This window comes from Pteropus vampyrus, unplaced genomic scaffold, assembly GCF_000151845.1.
Source record: "Pteropus vampyrus isolate Shadow unplaced genomic scaffold, Pvam_2.0 Scaffold339, whole genome shotgun sequence".
Lineage (NCBI taxonomy): Eukaryota > Metazoa > Chordata > Mammalia > Chiroptera > Pteropodidae > Pteropus > Pteropus vampyrus.
Genome location: NW_011889120.1, coordinates 2,005,408 through 2,031,889, shown reverse-complemented (window position 1 = coordinate 2,031,889; position 26,482 = coordinate 2,005,408). Strand labels below are relative to the sequence as shown.

Sequence of the window (26,482 nt, the reverse complement as noted above, 5' to 3'; positions counted from 1 at the left end):
TAATTCCAGATAGATTAGAGAAAACAGATTAGCAAAAAAAAAAAAAAAAAAAAAAAAAAAAAAGAACTGCCTGATATTCTACCATCCCAAGGTAACCATTTTTAACATTTTGGTATATTATCCTTTCAGACTTATTTTTTTTTTAATTAATGAAAGTTGTTTTTTTTTTTTTTGAGATGACCCCAGATTGAGATAACTACTCACTTACATCAATTAATATGTCAAGAAATTAAGTACAGGATGTCATAGGCAACATAGTGATGAAACAGAGTAGTAGAATTTAGTGATAGCCTACTCACAGGAGTGGAGAAGTGGTGCCTTTAGCGTGTCAGTGGAAGCTGCCTTTTCACTCTCAGTAACTGAAAGCTCTGCCAAATCCAGGGTACAGAGATTACTGAAAGGCACACACCTCCATACCTAACATAGTGCCTGGCACATAGAGATGCTCTTCTTTTAGTCACTAAAGGAGGAGGCATTGATGATAGAGTGGTGAGATTGACAGCAACAGCTTCCCTGAGGAAGGAGGTTAAGCAGGTGACAGTGATGCCAGTTGCTTCACCAGAAGGCTCATGGTCCATCCAAACACCCAGCTAGGGAAAGGAAAGAGCTTGGGAAATTGGGTCTCATACCAGAAGGTCTAAGCTGGAGAAGGACAGAGGTAAAGTTTGGAGAATGATGGACCAAGTGAAAAGAGAGGAAAAGGTTAAGCCAGAGAGGGCAAAGTGACAGTTAAGATTTCAAATGTAGACCGCTTCTGGATTGTGGCGAGGGCCAACAGGGTTGGAAATGCAGTTTTAAAATGGAGTAAAGGAGGTTATAGGGGTTGAAGTCAGAGAACTTTGATTCTTCCTTTTTGGATGAGTGATCTTAGGTGAGCACTGAAGAGGTAGAGAAGATGACACTTAGCCAGGTGCCAAAAGTTGTCAGGGAATATGGGAGACTGATCAGGATGTGTGTATATCCTAAGTGACAAGGAGAAACAGATGATGGAGTTTTATCTGAGTGAAAAGCCATGTTTTAAAAAAAGGACAGTGGAAAGATAAGGTTTAGAATGTAGGTGTATAAGCAATAGAAGAGTATTTTGTTCTCTGAAGAATATAGAAGAGTATTTTTCTTATTTAAATCAGGCTGCTGAGAAAACTTTCTGTGACCAGCATGAGCCTGTATGGGAATCTGTTTACAGTGAAGGTCAAAGTTCCACTGGGAACAGTGGAAAGGGTTGGGACAGAATTCACAGATGAGAGGATGGGTTGTTGGGGAGGAGGCTCAGAGCTGTGTGAGGATGAGAATTGAGAGGCTAGATGGCCTAGGATGGAGTTGTGTGAAAAGGAGAAAATTACTTCATAAACATCTCATGGACTGAATTAGTTTATTCTGCTTTACTTAAGAGATCTAATTATAATTTCACTATCTTGGCTTCATTTCTCAGATATGCAAAAATGTGATTTAATTTTTTTCAAAATTACATTCTTTTTTAAATATGTAAGCAGTACATGATCATTTTTTAAAATAAGGTTACTAAGTAAAATGGGAACAATAAACCTCAAAATTTCTTGAAATCCCACTACCCAGGGACATCATTTTTTGGTATATATTCCTCCAGACTTTTTCTCATTTAAACATATTTATGTTTATTTAATTTTTGAAAATATACTGCGTATACTGCAGTTAGTTGCCTGCTTTTAAAAAAAATATAACAATACCTAATAGATATCCTTTGTCAGAATAGGTAGATTGCTGCCATCATTTTTAGTTGTTATAGTAATCCATTATAGGACTGCACCATATTTAGTTAATAATCTATTATTGGGCTTTTGAATACTTTCTATTTTTTTTTATTATGAATAAGGCTAGAAAGAAAAACCTGTGTGTACAACTTGGCATATTTATCTGATTCTTTCATTTGGGTACATTTCTAGGAGTTTTCAAGGTCAATAGTGTACTTTTGGTTTCATTTCTTTTTTGTTTTTCATAATTTAGTATTTGACTGAAAAATCCTTTTTGTGTTGATAATTTGGGGACATGTTTAAACATATTTGGTAAACAGCGGAAAATCATTGAGATAGGTGTATAATGTTTGTAAGTTAACAATTTTCCATTTATTGATAGATATTTAATAGATTTTCCCCCCAGGTAGGTAAACCAAAAGCATTAGCTTGCAAATCTTTAGGTTCTCTTCTCCCAAGGGGATTGTGCATTTAGGACTTAGGCAGTGGAATTGAGATAATTATAAAAATTGTTTAAGCTCTAAGTTAATGATGTCTTCAGAATGCATAGAAATGATTAACACAGTTTTCTTTGATTACTTTTTTTCCAGGTGATTCATGGCAGGGGACATGGAAGGATTCTGTTCGTCCATTCATGACACCAGTGTCTCTGCTGGGTTCAGGGCACTGTATGAGGAGGGATTGCTTCTTGATGTCACTCTGGTTATTGAAGATCATCAGTTCCAGGCTCATAAAGCACTCTTGGCCACCCAGAGTGATTACTTCAGAATTATGTTTACTGCAGACATGAGGGAACGAGATCAGGACAAAATTCATTTGAAAGGTCTAACTGCTACTGGTTTCAGCCACGTTCTTCAGTTTATGTACTATGGAACTATAGAACTGAGTATGAATACTGTTCATGAGATTCTTCAGGCTGCCATGTATGTTCAACTTATAGAAGTGGTGAAGTTCTGCTGCTCTTTTCTATTAGCGAAAATCTGCTTAGGGAATTGTGCAGAAATTATGAGACTCTTAGATGATTTCGGTGTAAACATCGAGGGAGTCAGGGAGAAGCTGGACGCCTTTCTGCTAGACAATTTTGTGCCACTCATGTCCAGGCCCGACTTCCTGTCTTATCTGAGCTTTGAGAAGCTCATGTCTTATTTGGATAATGATCATCTGAACAGGTTCCCAGAGATAGAGCTGTACGAGGCTGTGCAGTCTTGGCTGCGGCATGATAGAAGACGCTGGAGACATACCGATACCATCATTCAGAACATCAGGTTTTGTTTGATGACCCCATCCAGTGTTTTTGAGAAGGTTAGTGCATTTGAAAGCAATAGACAGGATTCATCATTGAGTTAAAGCAATATGTCTTTATAGATAAGATTGTTAGGCGGGGTAAGGGGCCAAAAAGAATGAATAGTTTATAAGAATGGTTTATGTATAAGAAGTCTAATTTGTTGTAGATTCATTTAGCTTTTTTAAAACACATTTTCTGGGCGAGAGATAAACCAGGTAGGTAGTGGAATAGTTTGATTTTAATTGTGAAGCATACTTATTTAGCCTAAAATATTAGAAGTTTGGTTTAGCTTTTCACAAAGTAATTAAATCTGAACTGGGTCAGGCTGGTTCTCTTTTTTAAAAAGTTAAGTACCACATGCTGAAATTAGAGTTGAGGAATTTTATAGTTCTGAATGATAAGCATTAATAGTTTCATATTCCTCTAAAATGTAGTAAGGAAACAAAATAGCTCTTGAAAACCAAGAGACCCAAGTGGTGACTTTCTTCCCTGCTCTTACCTAGTTCTGTTTTTCCCCCTGTTTGAGCACACTAACTAAATTTAACCATGAAAACTCTGTTTATGTCTAAACCTGTCATTTTGGCATTTCTAAACAAATACACTATAAATCCTCTATTTACATTGATCAAACATCTCTGAACATTTTACCATGTAACAGTTCTGCTATCTTTAAAATAGTCTTTTTCCAAAACAACTTTGGCGTTTTTACATGTAATAATTTTTCATTTTTGTATCAGTCTCACTTGTGATCCTTTCTTGCCCAAAGGAGAGAAAGCAGTTTCAGTAATTGCATAACTTAATTGGTTTCTAATCACGTGGTTACCTCTGGGGCTCTGTTTACCTCTTGCATCTTTTCTTCTTTCTAGAAAGCACACTTAAAGCTTTGGTCGACACCCTTCATGTTAAACAGTTCTTCATCTTTAGTTACTAGATCTGGTGATAAAAATATAATATTTGCAAAGGAGGGGTGTTTATACCATCTGAAAAATAAACAAATTTGCGCCTTCGAATAACACTCAGCAGCCTGACATGTTTTTTTCCCCTCTGAAATACTGTGAAATACCATTAACGTATACATTTAATAGAGAACTCAATTTTATGGGATTTTATCTTTAGTCTCAAAATGTACTGATAAGGCAGAAATAATTGAAACTAAAAAATACATTTCTTAATTATTTTTGTTCAGTGATAGTCAGCTCCACACTATGTAAATCATTTGTCTGTTTTGATTTTTTTTCCTTCTACTGTTTTTATTGCTCTATTTCCCCGGGGAATCCTGTTTTGTCTTTATACATTGAATGCAAATGCTTTTCCATTACTAAAACAAACAAAAACCCTCCAACTAGATGGAAGTACGTGTGAAATAGAAAATAAAATTTCCCCTCTAGTGGGACAATAAGGTGGATAATTGATAGCAGTAAATGACTTTTAAGTACTGAGCTGCAGAGCCTTTTTATATTCCAATTATCAGTTTAGGGTAGTCAATAGTGACAGCAGCTGGGCTGAAAGTTAATACCATTGGGTAGTTTTGTAAATGGTACAAAAACATTGATTGTATCTTCTGATGGATTGTTTGCATACACAGCATAGGAGGTGATTATTACCCATTGGCCAGGTATTGTGAATCTCATCAGAATGAAAATGTTGTTAAGGCTTCCTTCTTGAATTAATTTCTTAGGAAAACTTAATAAGGCCCTGGCCACAGAGAAATCTTTCAGTTTGATTTTAATAATACTGGTAAGATAAATGGAAGGTAGTTAGTGATTCTTGTCTTTGCAGTGTACAAGAGTTAATGTTTATCAAAGGAATCTATGGCTTTCTAAATGTTGAGAAACACTAAGTCAGATTTGAGACCTGATCTCTAGAAATAAAACTTCAGAAACCAAACTAAAATGGAAATTTTGCTTGGAAAATAAGAATTTGGACTATTTTACACCATACTATTTTGAGCTCCTTGAAAATGGGACCCATCTATTTTTCCTGTGCTCAGCACACTGCAGGTCTCAAGGCCATTTTAATATCCATTATATATGCTCAGTGCCAGAAAGGGCACAGAAGTAAAGACCTGTTACATCAGTGCTGGTTCTTTTTTAGTATGAGAATCTGTGGGCAAAAGGGTAGGTAGTTTTGATTTGTGATAATTATCCTATTTGCTGAAATTTAGAAAAATGGAATATTGATAAGTACTTTTTAGCTTTAATTTTTTTTAAAGCTTTGTATTATGAGACTTTCTAAACATACAAAAAAGCCACAAGAATGGTAAAGTAATAACCCGTTAAACATACCTTGTAGGTTAATAGTTGTTACCGTTCTGCCACATTAGCTTGAGCTAGCTGGATAGGTAGAGGGTGTGTATGCCTTTATGTAAAGTTTTTGTTTTTTTGCTAAACCATTTCAAAGAAAGTTCTAGACGTTATGAAGCTTTGTTCTTAACTACTTCAACAAGTCCATCTCATCTCCCAAGAGTGAGGATTTTATCTACATAACCATAATACCATTGTTGAAATTAAGTCATTCCTTAACATTATGTAATATCTACTCCATTTTCTGATTTTCTCAGTTGTCCCAAAAATGTTTTTTGTTTTTTTTTTTGTTTTTTTTGTGTGTGTTTTTTTGTTTTTTAGGATTTAATCAAGGTTCATGTACAGCACATTTGGTTAGGTCTCTTAATCTAGAATTATCTCTCCTTTTTCTTGTTTATGATGAGGATGTTCAAACATACAAAAAGTTGAGAGTAGTATAATGAATGCCTATATAGCTGTCACCTTGATTCAAGAACTGTTAACATTTTACCATATTTGCTTTATGTAGACTTTTTTCTTTCCTGAACCTTTGAAAATAAGTTTCAAACATCATGACATCTCATTCCTAAATACTTAACATGCCTATCTTCAGAATAAGGACTTTTTTCTACTCAAGTCTAATGCCATTCCACAAAGAAAATTAACAATAAGATCCTAATATCATCTAATAGCTAGTTCATATTCAAGTTTTTCCAGTTGTCTCTAAATTGCCCTAGAATCCAGTCATGATTTATGCATTGCTTTTGGTAATCATGTCTGTCTAATCTTTCTTAATCTAAAACAGCCCCCCACCTTTTTTTTTTGGAGACAGATCAGATCACTGATTATTTTAGTGTGTTCCACATTCTGGACTTATCAGATTATTTCCTTGTGTTGGTGTTAACTTAGTTCCTCTATTCCTTATATTTCCTGTTAACATCCACTTTTTAGCATCATGTTTTTTCAGGAACAATTACAGGAAAATATTGTTGCAATGCCAGAGAAAGTCTTGGAAAACCATTTAGCAACTGATCAAACTTACAATTTACCATTGTTTTTTTGTATAAGGCTAAATAAATAGCCCAATCCTATGACTAAAATCATCAAGAATTTTATTCACAAAAAAAGATTTTATTCATAGTATTCCGTGTTGTTTCTTTTAGATTTATAAAATTTCCCTCATTTTTAAAAAAAATTTAGAGCCTTTCCATTCAATTTATTAGGATCAAAACTAGCTAAAGTGTCAAAATTAAAAGATTATTCATTTTTTTTGAGAGGCAACAAGCATTTATTTGAGACCCCAAAAAGGAGTAGCTATTCAGGGAAGCATTGATTCAGGTAGAAGAAAGATTATTTATTCTTATACAAAAATTAGTGTGTATCTGTGACTCTAGAACTGCGCTGTTCAATATGGTCTCCATTTGTGGTTATCGAATACTTGAAATGTGACAAGTCTGAATTGAGATTTCAAAGCTTATGAAGACCAAATAGATATAAATTACCTTATTACTAATTTTTATATTGATTACATGTTCAAATGACATTTTGGATTTATTGGGTTAAATAAAATAAAATCAATTTCACTCTTTTACTTTTTAAAATGTGGCTACTAGAAAGTGTAAAATGACATCTTTGGCTCACATTTGTGGCTCAGATTGTATTTCCGTTGCACAGCGCTGCTCTAGAAATTCAAGGAGTGAGTTGTTCCTTAGAAACTCTGAGTATTTATACAATAAACAGCCTTTCTCATTTTTAACCCCTCTCCTGGATTCCCAGCCTTTAGAAATGTTCTGTATAGTTTAGTGTTAAATGAATTTACCTACCTAGCTATTCTTGTGGAATGGCTGATGAAGATAACGAGTATATAGCATCTCTTGGTCAGGACCCTTTCCCTGGCCTCATGAAAAGCCATTGAACAAAGCTTGGTGAAGGAACCTGTGGAGATTTTAATTCTTCCTTTGGTAGTAACCGTCAGATCTGAGTGAGCAGTGGCTTCATAGTGCGGGAAGGGGGCATTCTGCCTCTCCCCAAGGAATAGACCCCACTGATTGCAGGGACCCGAATTATGGCCTCTAGCCATGCTGAAATCTTTGGGGGTTTTTTTCCAATATCTTTTCCTGTAGTGCTCTACTGGATTTTCTCCCCAGCTGAAAACAAGACTGTCTTAACTTTTGTACTGAATATTCCAGACTTCCAGATTTCCTCACTGAGTTCCTTAGAGGCAGTGATTCTCCTTATCTGAACACCTTATGTATGCCAGGCCATGTAACGAGTACTTTACACATAGGTAGACTCTACAGGCTACCTCCATTTTATAGATAAGAAAACAGGCTCAGAGAGGTTAGGAACCTTATCCCAGAACAACTGGCACTGCCCAGACTGGAACCCAGGTCTGTTTGCCTCTTGGTCCAAGGGCTTCCTGTTACAGCCGCCAGGGTAGAGAAAAAGACCCCGAGGTGCAGGAAGCATGCAGTTAACCCTGTGGCTCAGCTTGGGTTGTTTTAGAAGTTGTTATAGAGTTGTGAAAATTCTAAGGTGTCGGCATGAACTAAGCAGCCTAAGAAATTTAATGGCACTGAAAAAAGTAAGATGTGGGAAAAAGATGTGAAAGCACAATTCTAGGATTTTCACCATATAATAAAAGCTGAAAATTTAAGGATCTTGCCCTTTTGACATAGTTGTTTAAGAGTTCTTAGGATTTGTTTTATCTATAGTGGATTCCCAGTTTTAAAACTAGACTTTGGTTTCAGTTTTTACTTACGCAAATGTCTGTGGCATGTATTTTTTTCTAGCTCTGTTGGTCTTTGCCTCTGTTAACAGAGATAAGGCCTGACATTTGTCTTTCTGAATTTCAGTGATGTGAAGATTTAAATAGTTTAAACTTTGCTCTCTTGGTCTTTTGGTTTTTAAAAAACAATTACTTTTTTATGAAGTAAATGTATATTTGGCAAAATGCATAATATACTTGACTTTTATGCAGAAAAGGTCTTTTTAGCAAAAGTTTTAGTTAAATTATTCATTGAAATAGCCATATGTTGATTCTTTTGTACAGTGAATTTTAAAACTTGAACCCAGGGCATCTTCAGTATCATAAATATGCATAAGATAAGAGTCAGGGTACCAATTATACCCTTAGAAATTGTATTATTCGTAACCATAAAATCTTACAGTTTTTCAAAGGGGAAGAAAATCTATTCTGAATCCTGTAAAGGTAAAAACACATTTGTTCAGTTTGTATTTAAGATTTTATAGTTAATTTTTCATTGACTGTTTATTAAGGAAGCAGATTATACAGATGTTTTCTGCTTTATTCCATATATTTTGTTTTATAAGCTAGCTCATGATATTCAAGCTCCCTAGTGTGATTTGTTAAATGTAATTCTCCATATCCCCCCAAATTGGATTTATATAACTTTTAAAGAGCGAAGCTAATGTTTTAATGAAAAGAATGTTAATTCTCTTTCACTGATAACATATTTGGATTTAACAAATTATATACCCATTTTATAAGTTTATTAATAATATTAAGTAAATATTTATTTTGCATTTATTAAGCTTAAAAAAGGATATTTAAAACTTTGAGATAAAAATGATAGTCTCCTAAAAAAGATAACTCTATTACTAGTGAAAATCCTAGAATCAGAGTAAAAATTAATGCTTCTGAAAAGCTTTCTAACACTTAGAAAAATAAATGTCTTTTACTTAAGGAGCAGAATTTGTGGCCTTAAAAGCTACCTTTTAAAATGGGGATAAGGTGTCCTGGACTTACTTTGAAACTGATAGAATTCAGAGATTACAAATTAAGCATCCAAATATACCTTGGATATCTTACTAAGAATGTAGTAGCTCTCAGAACTGGTCTTCACAAAATGCTGATAGTCTTCCAAATACTTTCTCTCTTAGCATTGTCCATTTATATAGCATTAACAATGACTGCGACCCATGAGGAAATTTATTCTGGGTGGTGTAATATTCTAGTTAATTGAGGCACAACCCCCTAATGAAATTGCCTTGGCTACGTTGCTTCTGTGTAAAATGTAGGTGTCACATACCCTACAGAATTCTTCCACTTATGCATTGTAATGTGTTTTAACTAATCTAGCACTTGACTGATCCAAAATTTCTGTCTAGGAATTAACCATTAACTGAAATGTTACCACAGTTTAGTGACAAACTGGAAAATTTATTTCTAATAACTTCAACTATAGCCAGACAGATCTAGAAGAAAAATCAGAAATTTCCCTCTAACTCTCCCAATTTTTGAAGTACATGAGAAACATAAGCAGTGCTATATTTGACAATCAAAATATTTTTTAGAAGGACAGTAACTTGGGATTCAAATGTGAAATTTGATTAGAATTTCTAATAAGCTTGAGTTGTTTTTGAAAAGGTTTAAAATCCCCTTCGTATATTAACTGGAACTTGTACAGCTATAAACTTGAAATTGCTTAAATTAACATCAGCTCACTTGCCCCTTGGCATGAAGGCACAGAGATTAGCAGGTTTTCTGGAAACTAGGTCAATGGGGTAAGCGTCCTTTCTCAGTTAATGTCTTATGTCTTTTTCTGCATCAGTCTCCTTTTTGCCTCCCCAGCCCCATGGACTTGCATGATTATAATTAACACATGTGCAGTTCTTTAAAAATCACCCAAAGTGTTTCTCAGGTTTTCTGCCTTTTATGTATAGATGGAGAATAGAATACTCTTAATTTTTACCTTGGACTTGCGTTCACTCCCGGTACACAGAGGTTCCTGGAGAGTGCTGGTAATCTAGGGTGTGGACTGCTATTAGAATCCCTGAGAAAGATTATCTCAGAGGGTATATTAAGCTGGCAGGAACCTGTTGCAAATAGGAGTTTAAAATTTTAGTCTTACTTGATGATTTTTCCTTTTAAATAAAAGGGTGATTAAAACAAAAGCATAGAATTGGAAATTAACTATGGAGTAAATAAAAGGAAAGGAAGATATGGAATGGGGACAGCTATATTGTAAAAGAAGAAAACCTTTTTAATAAATTGTAAAAAAGAAAGCAAATGATAAGCGGAAATTGGAAAGGATCAGAGAAGTCAGAAAATGACTAGAGAAAAGGCTAGGACTAGGAAAGGAACAAAGGAAAATATTAATATTTTTAGGCTTTAAAGTTTGATTCTCAAATTTAAAATTTACCCGGAAAATGTTACATTTGTCATAGGTAAGCATTGGTCATTCAGAAGTGTTTTAGGGTTAAACCTTTGATTTGGCTTTCTTTCTGCCTTACCATATTTATAGATAAAATATTTACATGAATGAGAGTATTTCCATAAACAGAAAAGAATTCTAAAATTTAGTTGTATTGTGTAAATATTAGTATAATCAGATAATGAGATGGTTCTTAAGGTTTTTTTGAAAATTATTTTCTACCTTTTAGGTTTGTGCACTCTAATTTCCAGTGGTGCTCTATTACTATTGCACCAAAATTAGAAGGAAATTAGACTTTCTAATAAGCACATTTATTTTTGAATTAAATATTTTTTACTCTATAGAAAAGTTGAAGGGATAGAGGATTAACCAAATTGTGCTGAAACTCTTATTAGAATATTGTTCCGAGGGGGCCTCCCCCTTGCCTCCATTTACCCTGGTTGCTTAACTTCTGAAGTTTTTGAACTCTGGCCTGCTAGAAGAGAGGATGGGTAAATCCTTATTAAAAATTTGTCTCTGCCATTTGGTATTTGACTGCAATTAGAGTATTACTGAGAGGATTTGTGCTTAGCAGGAACTGATTTTTTAAATAGCCTTATCTCTGGTCATTAACTCAGTTTTTCAGGACAAAGGGATTAATTAAAGGCATTTTGCACTTAGCTTTTTTTGTGATAATTTTGTTTCACATAAATTAATATGAGCTTCAGTTCTGAGCATGGTTTTATAAATAGACTTCTCATACCAGGGTAGATGCTTTTGCAATACAACATATATAACGACTGCTCCACATTTTACTGAATATCAAAATTTTATCAAATGTAGCTATAGTTCCCAAAGATAGCATTTGTTTTCACACTAAAGCCCCATGATAGTAACTGCTTTGTTTCTGGATATTTCTTTTGAGGAGATTGGATCATGGAGAAGAGATGATAAAACTGACAGCCAGTACTCAGTCTTTCTTCCCCATGATACCTTATACTCATCATTCCAAAAATTAAGTTAGCATTTTTGAATGTAGGAAGGGCCAGAGAAGTCTGTTTATGCAGCTGACTCCTGTCAAAAGGAAATCTCCAAACTAGAGGCTTGTCCACGGCCTAAGATGTGGGATCTTGAGTTCTGGGGTTATTTCTGCCCCCAGTACTGCCCTCCCCCACTGATGGATAAACTAATAAAAGGCATTTTGGTTTTTTGGTTTAGTATATTGGGCATTTACAAATCATTTTGAAAGGTGAAACAGCTGATAATACCTTCCGTTGGCTGACCGAAAGCCTAAAATAATTTTAGACTAGCCAATTTTAGTAGATATTTAAAATTGCAGATTTTTAATCAAATAAAGGTAGTGAGCTCTGTAGAAATGCTTGTTTTAATTATATTGCCAGTTCCATTTTAATTCTCAAAATTTACAAATTACCTTTAAAGGTTAAAAATTTAATAAATGGATTATATACTATTTTGACAGTGAAGGGAGAAACATGGAATTTTTGCTCAGTGGTAATGGCTAGCTGTTATTTCTTTGACTTAATATGTTTACAGGAACCGTAATCAAAATTTTTCATATTTTCTTTACACGCATATGTGCATGCACATAATTACATTAAATTAAAAGATTAAAGGAGGAAATGGCCAATTTAAAATTTTTAGATGACTTTTTAAGAGGCAATACATGCTTTCATTTTATATTCAGAATAAGATAAAATGCTTTTCATAATACAATTTTTAAAACAAGACAGCTTTTTTAATCCTATGAAAAGATAAGGAAAGTAGTTCAGAACAGGAAAGGAATGTCATTCTTCCCATATCTTTCTTTTGAGAGCACCCAATATACAGATAGTTTAACTGTTACATGAGGAGCGAATGATGAGAGAAATGGTTTCTCTATGAAAAGATGAGCCCCACATTTATTTTTGGACAGCTCTTTTCATTAATGCATTTTAAATCATTCCATTTACATAGGTTTTTCAGCCTTCCGCCTTTTGTTTTTAAGCAGAGTATATCTGTAATTTTTCCAGGATTATCAGAGAGGCATTCATTTCCCATTTCTATAGTGGAAGAAGAAACTAGTTATGCTTATTGCTATTGTGTGGTTTTAGAGGAAAATTGCAGCAGTAAGTAGCTCTGGGAAAAGGGCAGGGTAGATCTAGAACTTATGAACCTGGCAGAGAGTAGTAGGAGTTCAGTTTCTTCGGTTAGGTCTTTTAGGGTATAACTAGTGATCTCAAGAGGCGCAGCTTCCACTGTCAGAGACTTAGAGGTTGAACAGCCTGCATGCAGATAGGTAGCTTTGATTTGGACTTGAACATAGAGTTGAAATGAGTTTTGGAAACTCTTTGGAACCTTGGTTTCAAAAGAGCACAGTGGAATGGAGAAGAGGACAAAGGGACCTGAAGATTGGGTATAAAATGAAAGATAGGAAAATGACTCTTAAGAAGCAGTTAAGCTGGCTCTGTTTGATGGGATCTGCAAGAGCAGGGGGTTGGTAGATGGAAGGTCATTACAGGTCATTTTCCTAGTCCTAGTGCTCCTGATAGATGGTCACACCTGGACTACCTCCCATGGTAGAATGTTCACTGACTCCAGATGTAGACAGTCCTTGACTTGGGAAAATATGTACCTATACTTGTTTTATACTGTAGTCTCTGTAAAAAAGCTAAATATAGACCCTTATGGAACCTAAAAAGGGCAAGTCCCCCAGAAGCTCACTGATAACCTGTGTTGTCCATGTATACATTTTCCCCTGCATCTACTGCCGACTAAAATAGTTCATTTTTATTTTTTGAGAATATTGTATATACTATTCTGCAGTTTCTGTCATTTGACATTTTGAATGTCTGTGTTAGTGCATATGGATTAACCTCATTCTTTTTAGTGACTACTACATACGGTATATACTAAAGTTTATTCAACCGACGTCTTATTGATAGATACTTGAGTTCCCAGTCTTTGTGCTCTTAAAGATAATGCAATGAACATCCATTATCTTGACAGCTCTAATTACAAAGCTTTTCCTTATACTGGCCTAAAATCTTCCTCCTAACTTCCGCTTACAGGTCCTGAAAACAGTTGCCATCTTTTTTCCAGATATGTTCCATTTTGTCAATGTCTAGAATGTAGTGATGGAACTGAACGCTGTCTTGGTTGTGGTTTCACCCGAATGGAAAGCATGGGATTGTCTCTTCTTTTAATTCAGTCCGTGATTTTTATTAGCTTTTAAGGCTGTCATTTCACGTCGTTAGTTCATATTGAGGATAGAGTCAGTTAAAGCTTGACATTTGGAGTTCGTGGATCCCTGGAGCATCTGGCAAAAGCTGTAGACTTATCACCACTTCACTCTGACCCCTCAAATGCATTAACACAATTATTGCTGCAACTTCAGGTGATTCATGGGCCCCCAGCCTTTCTCGTTTATGATTAGACTTTGTTGATTGCTCTGTTGAAGTCATAGGTTCTCTCACTCTCTACCAGTGCTATAACATCGTCAAAAATTAAACTAGAAACAGCCAGTCTTGGCTTTACTTGGCGAGTCTGTGCTGCCTCCTAGTGTGTCGTGCTTTCTTATTGGCAAGTGCTAACTATTTCTTAACAATCCAGGATCATCCTCAGGCTAACCAGTTTGTAGTTGGGAAATTTGTCTGGCTTCTACTCCTTTCCCATTCTTCATGATTCCATACAGATTACGGAAAGCAATTACACAGCCTTATCTGTGAAGCCTCTCAGGATCCCAGGATGTGATTTGTGAGATCAAATGACTTGAACTCTGTGAGAATATCTAGCTGGTTTTTCTTTTTTTTCTCTTAGCTATCTTGGGTTTAAGTTTCTTCTTAGTCATTGTATTTGATCTTCAGATTGGAAAGAATAAAACATTCTTAGCTGAGAATGGAAATAAAATAGGAGTAAGGCTATTTCTCTTTGTCTTTGTTAATATTACATTTAAACCTGTGGGGAGAGGTGCTTCAATTTTTCCTCTTACTTTAGCCTCTAAAATGCTGTTCAATATTTGGCACTTTGTAAAATCACAGTTCATCCTGGGGCTTTAGCCTCATTCACAATATTCTTACAGCTCCATTCCACTAATTCTTGTTTTACGTGCCTGTTTTCTTTCTTTTTACCATCTGTTGTAAGTGGTTTTTTAACATCTGAATTCCAGAAAGCTCTCTGTGCAGCACATCAGATTTTTTAGATACTTTCCCCTTTTCGTCCCCTTATCAGTGTGTTTGCAATTATGCAGTGAGCATTATGCTTTTGAGAGCTTCCAAGTCTTCTCAAGCTTCTTTACACAGTTTCTGATCTTGGAATTGATTCTCATTTTCCTTTGGAAAACTTGAATTCTATGATCCGTATGATAGATTCTTTGTATTTAGAACAATTATACTACCTTTTCTTTGAAAGGGGTCATTAGGCTAATTCATCAAACATATTGTTTTAATAAGTGAGTATGTCATTTAAAGAGTTTTCTAAAGAATATTGGAAGCTGTGTTGGAAATTGAGCTTTGGAGCAGGATTGTCCTGGGTCAATAGATTGCAGCTCTACTGGTTTTAGTCGTGCAAACAATTTGGGCATGTTGACTTAACACTCTAAGCCTCGGTCTTGTCATCAGGAAAACAGGGATGATTATTGCTCTCTCATGGAAGGAATACTTTAACACGAGATGTTACACTTAAAGCACCCAATGCAGTAATGTCAGTTTTCTCTCTTTTACTTGGTTAAGCAAGGAATTCTCAACCTTTTTTGTGCTGTTTACCCCTTTGCTAGTCTGGTGAAACCCATGGAAGGACCCCTTCTCAGAAGAATGATTTTAAATGCATAAAATAAAATGCTTAGGATTACAAAGGAAACCAATTATATTGTAATACATTTATCAAAATACTTAAAAATTTGTGATGCTTACTGTTTCAAACACTTTTTTTTGGACTAAGATGGGGAGTGAATGAGAAAGATAGGAAGGAAGGAAGAAAAAAGGAAGGGAAGGACAAAAAGTTCATAAGTATATATGTCTAGTTTTGACTTCCTCCCAAACTGTCATTTCAGATTTCCAAGAGGCTTTCCACCTCAGCATCTTACCAGCAATTCACATTTATCACCAGTGAACTAGAATGCCTCTCCCAAACCACTTCGTCTGCCGTTTCCGTTATTAACACCACTCTCCCTGTCACCTCGAGTCTGAATCCTCGAATCACATTTGAATCCTCACTTTTTCATCCTATCCATACTTCAAATCAGTCATGTACTTCTGTTGACTTTATCTCTACAATATCTAATTTCTATCATCCAATTTTAAGACTCTCTTATCTCATCCTTGTCTTTATGATACAGGCTTGTCCTGCTTGGTCTTCAACTTCCTACCTCTTTCACAGAGTGTCCCTCGAGTGTTTTAGGCCAGGTCAACATGTTTTTTATCTAAAGTTCCACAGCACTCACAAATGCGCTGTGCAGCCTCACACCTAACCGTCAGCTGACTCATTTACTTATTGATAAATGTGTATTTGTTCTCATTTTCCCAAATATATTCTAAGTTCTTTAAGGAAACAGACCACATCTTATATTTATTTTTTTTTAAATATCCCTATAGCATTAGCACAGCACTTAAAAGTGCTTCATAAGATCTTAGTAATCATCTTGATTAGGTAGTTCCAGCTCCAAAAACAAAAAGGAAAAAAAATTGACCTTTTTCTTGTCAATCGAATTGTTACTTGTAGGAGTTGATATCAGACCAAGTCTTTATGTCAAAAACCTGAGAATTTTGTGTATGTTTTTTTACTAACTCACTAACTTAATTCCCTAAATTATTCAGTCATGGCTGTTCTTTAAGAAAACCAATAGTCTTGGTTTTCTCTACTGTGAAACCTCTATTTGTCCTCTTAGCCACCACTTGTAGCCCAGGGCCTGACATAAAATAGGTGATTAATACATTTTGTTAGAGAAGTTTAGCTTGTGCTTGGAAAGTAACCTGTTTACTTTAAAAAGCTTGGGGACTGCATGGATTATTAAAGATACAGATTGCAAAAACATAAAGCTTTGTAAAAAATAAAGCTTGTGATCTTAACAGGAAAAGCTGTTTTAGTAAAGTATGCCTAAAATCTTACACTAATCAGTGGGCTTTGATGTTTTGTTTGCCATCAATGTTCTTTCTTTTGATTAAATTCTTTTACTTATATTCTTAGGTTAAGACATCAGAATTTTATAGATACTCCCGACAGCTGCGCTATGAAGTTGACCAAGCACTGCATTACTTTCAGAACGTTCACCAGCAGCCTTTGTTAGATATGAAATCAAGCCGCATCCGCTCTGCCAAACCCCAAACTACAGTATTCCGAGGCATGATTGGACATAGCATGGTTAACAGTAAAATACTACTCCTGAAGAAACCAAGAGTCTGGTGGGAACTGGAAGGCCCCCAAGTACCTCTACGCCCGGACTGCCTTGCCATTGTCAATAACTTCGTGTTCTTGTTGGGCGGGGAAGAACTGGGCCCAGATGGCGAATTCCATGCTTCTTCCAAAGTGTTCAGGTATGACCCAAGACAAAACTCTTGGCTCCGGATGGCTGACATGTCTGTACCTCGTTCAGAATTTGCAGTTGGTGTTATTGGGAAGTTTATTTACGCTGTAGCAGGAAGAACCAGAGATGAGACTTTCTATTCAACAGAGAGATATGACATCACCAATGATAAATGGGAATTTGTGGATCCTTATCCAGTTAACAAATATGGACATGAAGGGACAGTGCTCAATAACAAGTTGTTCATCACCGGCGGAATCACGTCATCTTCCACCTCCAAACAAGTGTGCGTGTTCGACCCCAGTAAAGAAGGAACCATAGAACAACGGACCAGGAGAACTCAAGTAGTTACCAACTGCTGGGAGAATAAGAGCAAAATGAATTACGCAAGATGCTTTCACAAGATGATTTCTTACAACGGCAAGCTTTATGTCTTCGGTGGTGTCTGTGTGATCTTGAGGGCCTCTTTTGAATCTCAGGGCTGCCCTTCCACAGAAGTGTACAACCCAGAGACTGATCAGTGGACCATCTTGGCATCCATGCCAATTGGAAGAAGTGGCCATGGCGTGACTGTGCTGGACAAACAAATAATGGTTCTTGGAGGCCTTTGCTACAACGGTCATTACAGCGATTCCATTCTCACTTTTGATCCCGACGAAAACAAATGGAAGGAAGATGAATATCCACGGATGCCCTGCAAGCTGGATGGTTTACAAGTATGCAATCTGCATTTTCCAGAATATATACTGGACGAGGTCAGACGTTGCAATCAATGACTTTTTTTTCCCTCAAGAAAAGCCAAACAAAATTTGTGACAAAATAGTTAATTAAAAAACATAAAGAAAAACCTCACCAGTTTTACTATCAAAGCCATTGGTCTAATAGCGTAAAAAAGTTTCATTCTGTGCTAGCATCCTTTTTTTTTTTCTTTTTAGTGGCCTCAAACTCATGCAATAAGTTAATTCAAAGTGCTAGCTCTTGAAACTACTTCCAGAAGCAGTTTAATCGAACGATCCACTTATCTGGGAAGTTGACTTTATGCTTTAAACATTTCTTTCAGATGTCAGCGTAGGAGTCATGCATCTTCTAAGAGAAGACCTGATAAGTGTCACTTGATGTAATTTCAGTTTCTATCTCGATCTGAAATCTTTTTGAACATTTATTTCAGCATATTTCAGTCCGTTAGACCTTTTGGTTTTACTGTTTAAGTTTAAAACTCAACCTTTTTGCATGGCTTTTTGCTGAAATGCAAAAATATAAATTTTCTACAAAATTAACTTTTTATATTCAAAACACTATTTCTAAGCTGCCTTCTCTTATCTGCATTGTGTTAGTGAAAGCATATCCATACTTGCATACATCTTATGACTATATAAGGCACATCCCCTTTTATGCGTGGTTAGGATTCTATATTTTTAAGCTAGTGCACTTGCACACACGGTTTGCCATACTTGTTGAATTTTAGATGTAATGTCTTTTCATGTATTAACATTTTTAGAAAGTTAAAATAACTGGAGTCCTCATTTGGTATCAGAGTAGCCTATCTTCAGTCCATACTGATTCAGTAATATTTGAACTCTTTATATTCCTGAAACATGTATGGATTTAGGAAAACTAACATTTTATATTTTACTTTCAAAAGTAAACGTTAGTGTTCCTTATCGATGTATGTCTTGTTGAAAATGTTTTTCTTTGCAGTCTGTTTAATGTTACCTGTTTTTAGTGAGAATCGCAGTGGTATATGACAAGCCCTGGCCCTGCAGCGTGAAAGCACTTTTAAAGAGAATTTAGGTAATACCAGACTCCTAAATAAAGGCCCCTTAAAAGTAAGTGCAACTCCCATTCTTTACATTCAATAAAGCTGCTGCATCTGTTATTGAATGGAAAGTAGCAACTTGTGGAAAATTTGAGCTCAGTTTTGACTTAGAGGAGGTAAGGAATGGAATTATCTTAACTGGTCATATCTACTCATTTATTTAGTACAAAATACTTAGCGGCACTGGGGATGTAAGCCCTCAGCTTTTGTTTTATTTACTGAAAGCTACTAGCATGAAGGACAGTAATCTCAAAGTTCAGAATGGATCGAGAATAACTGTTTAAAAGTATTTCTGGTAAATGTTTTAGGATTAGCCGCACCTTTCAACTCTTTGAACTCGAAGGACAAACATAGTTGACAAAATTCAGCAAGAATAACCAGGGAATGGCTCATTCAAATTGATGCCATTTTTTCCTGAAGTAGAGCCTATATCTGATATACATTAGATCTACACTGGCAAAACTTGCCAGATCTTAAGATATTGGTGCAATATTGCAATGCCCTCTGTATGGCTGTTGTATAAATTTTCTAGTTTCACTTTTTTTTTTTTTTTTTTTTTTTTTTTTTGCTGCTGCACCACTGAACATAAAATGGAAAAGTGAAGTCATGGAAATGTGAAGACTTATTTTTTGTTTTTTTTTGCAATTACATTAGACAACTATGAGAAGAAAAAACCTGATTTTAAAACTCCAAAACTGGAGGTGTTTGAGTTTAAGAAACAGTCAGGTACATGAGTAGTTTTTGAAAAAGAAAAACATTGGCATTGGTTTTAGAAATCAAGTTAATAATCTTCTTTTGTATATGAGACTTAAATTTTTATTAAATGATTCTATCATTTACTTTGTTTCTAAAAGTGAAATTTGATACCATTTCTCTTGGTAATATGGGTGAAAAATTTTTTTCTACATTTTAAAAATCATTTCTAATTTTACTTATGAAAAGTAGGATTATGTTAGTTAATTTTTTTTCTAATATATTAGTTGGTTTAGTGTTTCGTATGTGTGCTGTCTTGCTTTAAAGAAAGTAACGATAATGTCTTCATCATTTTCCTCATTGTTGTCTTTTGCTGGCAAAGACCGAGACAGGTACCCCATTAGGCTTTTACACTCCAGTGGTGGTTCTCTTTAATTGCTTTGATGTGACTTCATAGCCTTTGTTAGGGTAAGATCTGGGCAAACAATCGAAATTCTTGGTCTTCAATTCTAAAGACACAAGGCCAAGGTCAAAGTTCATGTTTTGGAAGATTTCTTGAACTAACTCTGGGTTCACCTTCACACGTAAGTCATGTCTGACCTGATGTTAGCTGTGATCACTTTTGAGCTTTAAGAATAGTTGCTATTGCTTGGGTTCTTCACAAATGTATGAGAAAATTCTGTAGCGCTAATGATTAACTTACATTCCCTTTTCAAACCATGGTTTAATTGCTGAAAGATTTATTTTTGTTAAACTAAACAAAATTTTGTTAAATTTTTCAGAGAATTTTTTTTCAAGTTTTTTTTGCGTGCTTCATTTGGAACCATTTTTTTAAATATACATTATATGTGTTCAAAATAGTCATTTTTAAAAAGTTCAGTAAGAAATTTGAAACTATACAGTCCAACTGTTGTGATCTTTGTGTGTTGGTACTCACTTTACATTTTAAATGCCAGACTTTACAAAAGTAGCTGATCTTCATTAACTGCATCTTAATTAGAAACGTTAGTTCTCTCCCATGTCTTTGACCTAAGTTTTGATTTTAATCCTTTTAAAGAAAATCCTTGCACTACAACCTTTTCATAAAATTCAAGGTTCTCACATTGAAAGTTTTATATTGGAAGAAATACTACTGGTTTTTAAAAAGCAAAGCTTAATTAATAGAATTATTAGCTTTTCTTGAGACAGCTTTCTCTGTGTCCTCGTTACTCTGCTCTGTGTGAGTGTTACTATAATTTGTGAAATACTGACTGAGCCCTTCACTTATCTTTTCTAAGCAGCACCTTTGGACACCTCATTCTGGGAAGCCTGCTCGAGTCATAGTAAAGGACACACACATTTGTGTGGGAGAAGTGGTAAAAATTGAGAGTTTTGTCTTAATTACATGAAACTAAGCTTTAAAATATTTTATAACAAATTATTTGAGCTGCATAATCTAAACATGTCAAACGTTCAGTGGGACTATTTTTATATATGTATATGTGGTTGTAGGTCATAACATTTCAGTTTATAATATAAATTGTTATTTCAGTTTATAAGCTATCTCTCAAAAAAGACTAGCTCTTTTGAGAATACATAATTTAAGGTTTTAGACTGAAGTAAAACACAACATAGATGATAGTGTAAATTAGATATAATTGAGGGCTATATGGCAGTAAAACTGCTAGTGCCATTTTTCTCATTTGCCTATTACACATTTTTGATTTTTTTTGTACTCTGAACATTTTTAGGGATCATACATATGTTTAATCGGATTAGAGTTGGTTTGGGAATAAATATCTTCTAAAAAGAGATTTATCTTAAAAATTAAAGTCCTGAAAAATTTATTGAGAGTTTATAAAGTCAAATATTCAGTAGACATAGACCGGAATAGGTAAACTCATGGAAGTCCTTTTCTTTCAGTATACCAGTATAACTTCGATATTACACAAGTAACATTGAGAGAATGCCATCATCTTTGTTTGTTCCCCCTTAATATTCTTGGATTTTCTTTTTACATCTTTGGGAACAACTACATTAAAAACCTTATTAATCAGTATATCAGTAAGGATTAGGAGTTTGCTTTCTGAAGGAATGTTCCAGTGAGGTGATTGGAGAGGTTATTTTCTACCTAACTTGTATATGCCCTATACCTCTTGGGCGTACTTTGTCTATAGAAAAATATTTTGATCTTTAGGTACATTTTGGGCCAGTAGTCAAATAATCCTAGGGCCGATTTAAAAATCTTAGAATAATTTAAGGTTTGCCTTTTATACCTGTTTTGAAAGCCTTTACATTTTTGTCAGGTAATTTTTCCCAAGCCGTGAATATAATCTATTCAAACATGTTTATGCTATCCATTCTGTTTTTAAATTGAAAAAAATGTTAAAAGTGTTTATGAAGAAAAGTTTAAATAAAATATTTTTAATCTTTAAAATATACTTCTTTATCTCTTATTATTTACTATCTTTATATAATCTACCACTTTCAAAGTCACTCATGACTTGATTAGCTGCATCCATTTCGTTTTCCTTCAGCGTGCCAAGGAAGTGCCACAAAAATGTAATTTCTACTGATGCTTTCAGCCACAGATTCAAATGAGAACATTAGAGTGAATTTACACTTACATGCAGTGGAAATTTTATAATGAAGCCAAGTAATTAAAGTTCCACTAACAGTTTTGCAGAATGGAAATATAGAAATGAGAGAAAGCAATTTATAAGCCTCAAGCCTTAGTTTGGTGATTTTTAGGTTTCCTTTAGCATTTTTTCGATTCATCGTTCTTAAAGGCATTTTTGAAATAAGGGAATAGGCAGGAATGAATCTGCTACATCGCAAGTACTTGGACATAACAGAGACACGTGTGTGTCTCCTTTAAAATGGACTCCTGAGAAACCTCAGCAGGATTCCCTGGATCCTGGCCTCAAGCCACCTTTCCAGCCTCTTTCTCACTGTCACTTCCTACACTCCGTGCTGTTGCGATCTCCGTGTGTTAATTTCCAGCCTCAAATTACTTGCTTGCTTTCCCCTTTCCCTGCTTGCAAAATCCAATTATTTTGCAAAGCCCAACTCAAATGCTCTCCTCCCCTCCAGCAACCTGTTCTCTCCCATTGAATTGTCTCTTCTACACGCAGCACATTTATAGCTCTTATTTCATTTTGTATAAAAGTTGGGTGTAATTCTTTCTCCACAACTAGATCATAGTCTCCTTGGATGAAAGGACCTTCTTTCATTCCTCTTTGCCATCCTCATATATAGCATTATACTTTTTGTACATAAAAGTCACTCAGCTCTAAATGTTTATTGCAGCATACGACAAATTCCACGTGAGTTACAGACAGATGCTAGAGGCGTTCAAGAGAGGGAGATATTTCCCCAGGGGTTTTGTCTCTACTTTCTTCTCAGTCTACACACGCCTTGCCCAATCTCATCCATACCTATAGCTTCACCTACAGCCTTTATTCCGATACCTGTCAAATCTGCATTTCTCAACCGAGAGTTCCAACCATCTCCTGAACATCTCACACAGGTTTTACTGAAATTTCAAACTGAACAAGTGCAAACCTGAATATAGTATTATAGTATCTCCTTCCAAAAACCCTGCCCCTTGTCCTGTCCCTATATTCTGATGTGGCTTTACCATTGCCTGGACTCGTTTAAGTCAGGAACCTGGGAATTGTCTATCAAAGCCTCTAAGCCCCTCAGTCCAGCATCTTGGTTCATCCAGTCCTATCAGTTTAAACTTTTACTTGCCTTCTCCTTCATCCATACTGTCCTCGTTCAGGCCCTTGTCATTCTTGCTAGCCTCCTGGAGCTTGCTTTCTGACCTTCTGCCTACCTCCACGATCCATTTTCTGCACTGCTGTCGGAGCTTTCAAAAGTAAATCTGATCCTGAATAACAGCCTTTACTAATCTCCCTTCACCTTGAGAAGGATCTACACAAAGCCCTTCGTGTTTTGCTCCCTTTGTACCTGTTCAGTCTCTTATACTCCATATTCTAGCTATGCAAGCTACTCAGAGTTCCCTGAATACACCATGTTTTCTCCAGCCTCTCGACCTTGGTACATGCTCTTCTTCCTTTCCTGGCTAAGCCTTTCTCGGCCTTCAAGAACCAGCCTGGACATCATGGCCTCTGCAAGTCTAACCCTTTGGGCCAGGCTAACTGCCCTTGGTCTTACCAAAGCACCTTGTGGATACCTAGACCCTCACCTCCTCTGACACGACTACAACTGTCTTCTCTATCCCACCCCTTTACTCCTTAGGGAAGATACTGTGTCTTTTCATTTTCTATGAGTCTGATCTAACATCTGGCACATAGTAAGTCCTTAAAAACAGAACCCAGAAACTTGTAAAGTCACCAATGAAATGCTCCTGGTGAGGGGCAGCTGTATTAGCTTGATCGTCTGCCAAAATTGACCTCCCCGAGGAATTTCTCTCCATTTCCACTACCAATGCTCCCCATGTCTCGAAGGTTGATGCATGTAGCAATCACACTTGTCAAAAGATTCTTCTTCCCTTAACATCTCCGTATTTCTAATCCAGGCTGAAAATTTTAATTGAAACAGACCAACAGCGGATCATTAATCTCATGAAATGGTCTATAGCAGAAAAAAGTGGTCACAATCTTGAGAAACTACATAAAATTTCTTTTTCTTAGAGAATTTCAACAAACAGCATATTAAAGGCTCTGAGAAGTCACGATGTTAAGTCATTCTGATTTTCTTTAGCTCAAGCATTCGACCTTGAGTGTTCTTGCAAAAGGCTAAGGAATGTGTGAAAGAAAACAAGTGTAGAACACCAGTAATCCAGGTACTCTGCTCTACAAAACAGGACTTCATCCTGCAGATCCACTTAGTTTCAAGGCTGAAGTTAACATTTTGCTAAGGTGACATCACCCTGGGGATTTCACATCCCAAGGTCGCACCTTCTCTCCCCAGGAGTAGGATGAATTTGTATAATTATTTGTACATCTTGTATAGTTTAAAGAGCAGGACTTCCAGAATGGTCAAGTAAGGAGCTCAGCAAATCCTCTCCCCTAAAAAGCAATGATAAAACCGAACAAATTTGTCAAAGAAATAGACTGGAACTTGACCAAAGGCATAAAAATTGAGAAGCATTTATTCAAGAAAATGTACAGAACCTCAATTAGAACCGTAATATTTTTGCCTGGGACTATTCTCATCCCAACTCCCCCCAGCAACGTGCCACAGAAGTTCTGCCAGGGCCACTGGAGGGGCCTGCCTATATTAGGAGTGGAGTGTGGAGAATCCCATATGTCACTGTGGCAGACACTAGCTAGCCATAGTGATCGGGTATAGCAGTAGACCAGCGCACAAAACAGTCAGAAATTCAACAGGAGACCTTGGGAATGAGACAGCCTACTTCATCTCTGGTGGTCTGGAGAGCTGTGCCCATGGACAAGCCTATATGCACCTAAGGGGAGACCTAAGAGGGCCATAGCAAGGAACTTGCCCCTGGCTCGATGTGAGGCCTTGCAAACACACAAAATAAAATCTGGAATGGACTGGGAAACTGCTCAAACTTTGAACGCATTCCTCAGGCCACACATTCATCAGGACAGGGTAGAAGCCTTATTGGCTCAAGGTGTTTAAGTGTAACTTTTGACCAATCATTAGCTGACCACTAAGCTATGCTGACTTGGGTGATCCCTGTGAATCCAAGCTTAAACATAACAAGAATTTTTAACCCAAACTGAGCAGATGTACACGGGGTGGGGGAGGGAGGAAGTGAGTGGGGAACAGATTCCACAGAATTCGTCCAGGCAAATCATTAAAACGCAGCGCGCGCACACACACACACACACACACACACACACACACACGCACACACACATCAAATGCAACCACACGGAATCTACAGTTGCTACAATATATTATCTAAAATGTCAAGTTTCCAACAAAAAATTATGAAACATACAAAAAACCAGGAAAATGTGACCCATACCCAGGAAGATTAGTCAATAGAAAACTCTCTAAAGGATCAGAGTGTTATGGAGAACAGTATATAGTTTTGTATCCTGTATTTCACACAAAATTTTATTAGAAACGATTTCAGAAGTCATTAAAATTTTTTTGAAAATAGTATTTTTAGCGATTGCTTAGTGTTCCATAATATGGCTATATCATAATTTATCTAATCATGCCCCTACTGTGACATAACTACATTTTCGAAGTAGTTCTTTGATTTATATATATATCAAAGAACTATACATATATATTTATAAAACATATTATCTATACTTCTGATTATTTCTTGAATGTAGTTTTCTAAAGATGGAATAAAAAAATGAACTATTTAAAGTTCTTAACAAATATTGCTAGATTAAGCTCCAGGAAAATTATGCAATATTAGAACCAAGTCAGCAGTGAATGAGTTTATTATCACACCCTATACTTAAAGAAATCATTAGCAACCTACTAGGTGAAAGTTGTATTTTAATTTTTCATTTCTTTGATGATAATGTTGGGTAATTTTTCACATCTATTTGCCACATATGTTCTGTGAATTCCTGTTCATGTCATTTATGCATTTTCAAGGGTATTTTGGTGTTTCATAATGGATTTGGAAGGATTCCTCATCAACTATGATTTGTCACACTTGAGTATCCCAAACGATGACTAGGTGTCTTTAATTATTAGGGCGATTAAAAAAATGTACAATCAAATTTCATTAAATGTGGAAAGTGAATAAAACAATTTAGAGAAAACCAAAGGGATGGGAGTGTATTATACTGATGGAGCAAAATGATTAAGAATCAAATGTATTTAAGAGAGAGGAGAAACTGATAAAGATACTGAGAAAGGCATGGTATACGTTACAGATTGAAAAGAAACCCTATTCAAAAGCTAACAGCAGTTTCCTGAGATCTGGGGTAGGAGAAGTTTCTTTGTAGGCTTCCATCTTCTGTAATGAAAACATGCATTTAAACTTTTATTGAATATCTGCTATGTGTATTAGTGGGAATGAAGTTAGATGGGAATAAAAAAAAAACAAGATCTACTCTGC

General features: G+C 35.7%; 1 protein-coding gene across 2 annotated transcripts in view; it reads left to right on the top strand.

Annotated features, from left to right (window-relative positions):
• Positions 1 to 21,896, top strand: part of KLHL15 (kelch like family member 15) — a 31,226-nt gene extending 9,330 nt beyond the window's left edge. The window contains exons 2-3 of one of the 2 annotated variants that reach the window (XM_023522341.1): positions 2,318 to 3,029; positions 16,631 to 21,896. In XM_023522341.1, the coding sequence (XP_023378109.1) occupies positions 2,325 to 3,029; positions 16,631 to 17,743 (1,818 nt within the window). In that variant the 5' untranslated portion in view covers positions 2,318 to 2,324 and the 3' untranslated portion in view covers positions 17,744 to 21,896. The remainder of the gene's footprint in view (positions 1 to 2,317; positions 3,030 to 16,630) is intronic. The other variant, XM_011378457.2, reaches the window with a different exon arrangement.
• Positions 21,897 to 26,482: the final 4,586 nt, after the last annotated feature.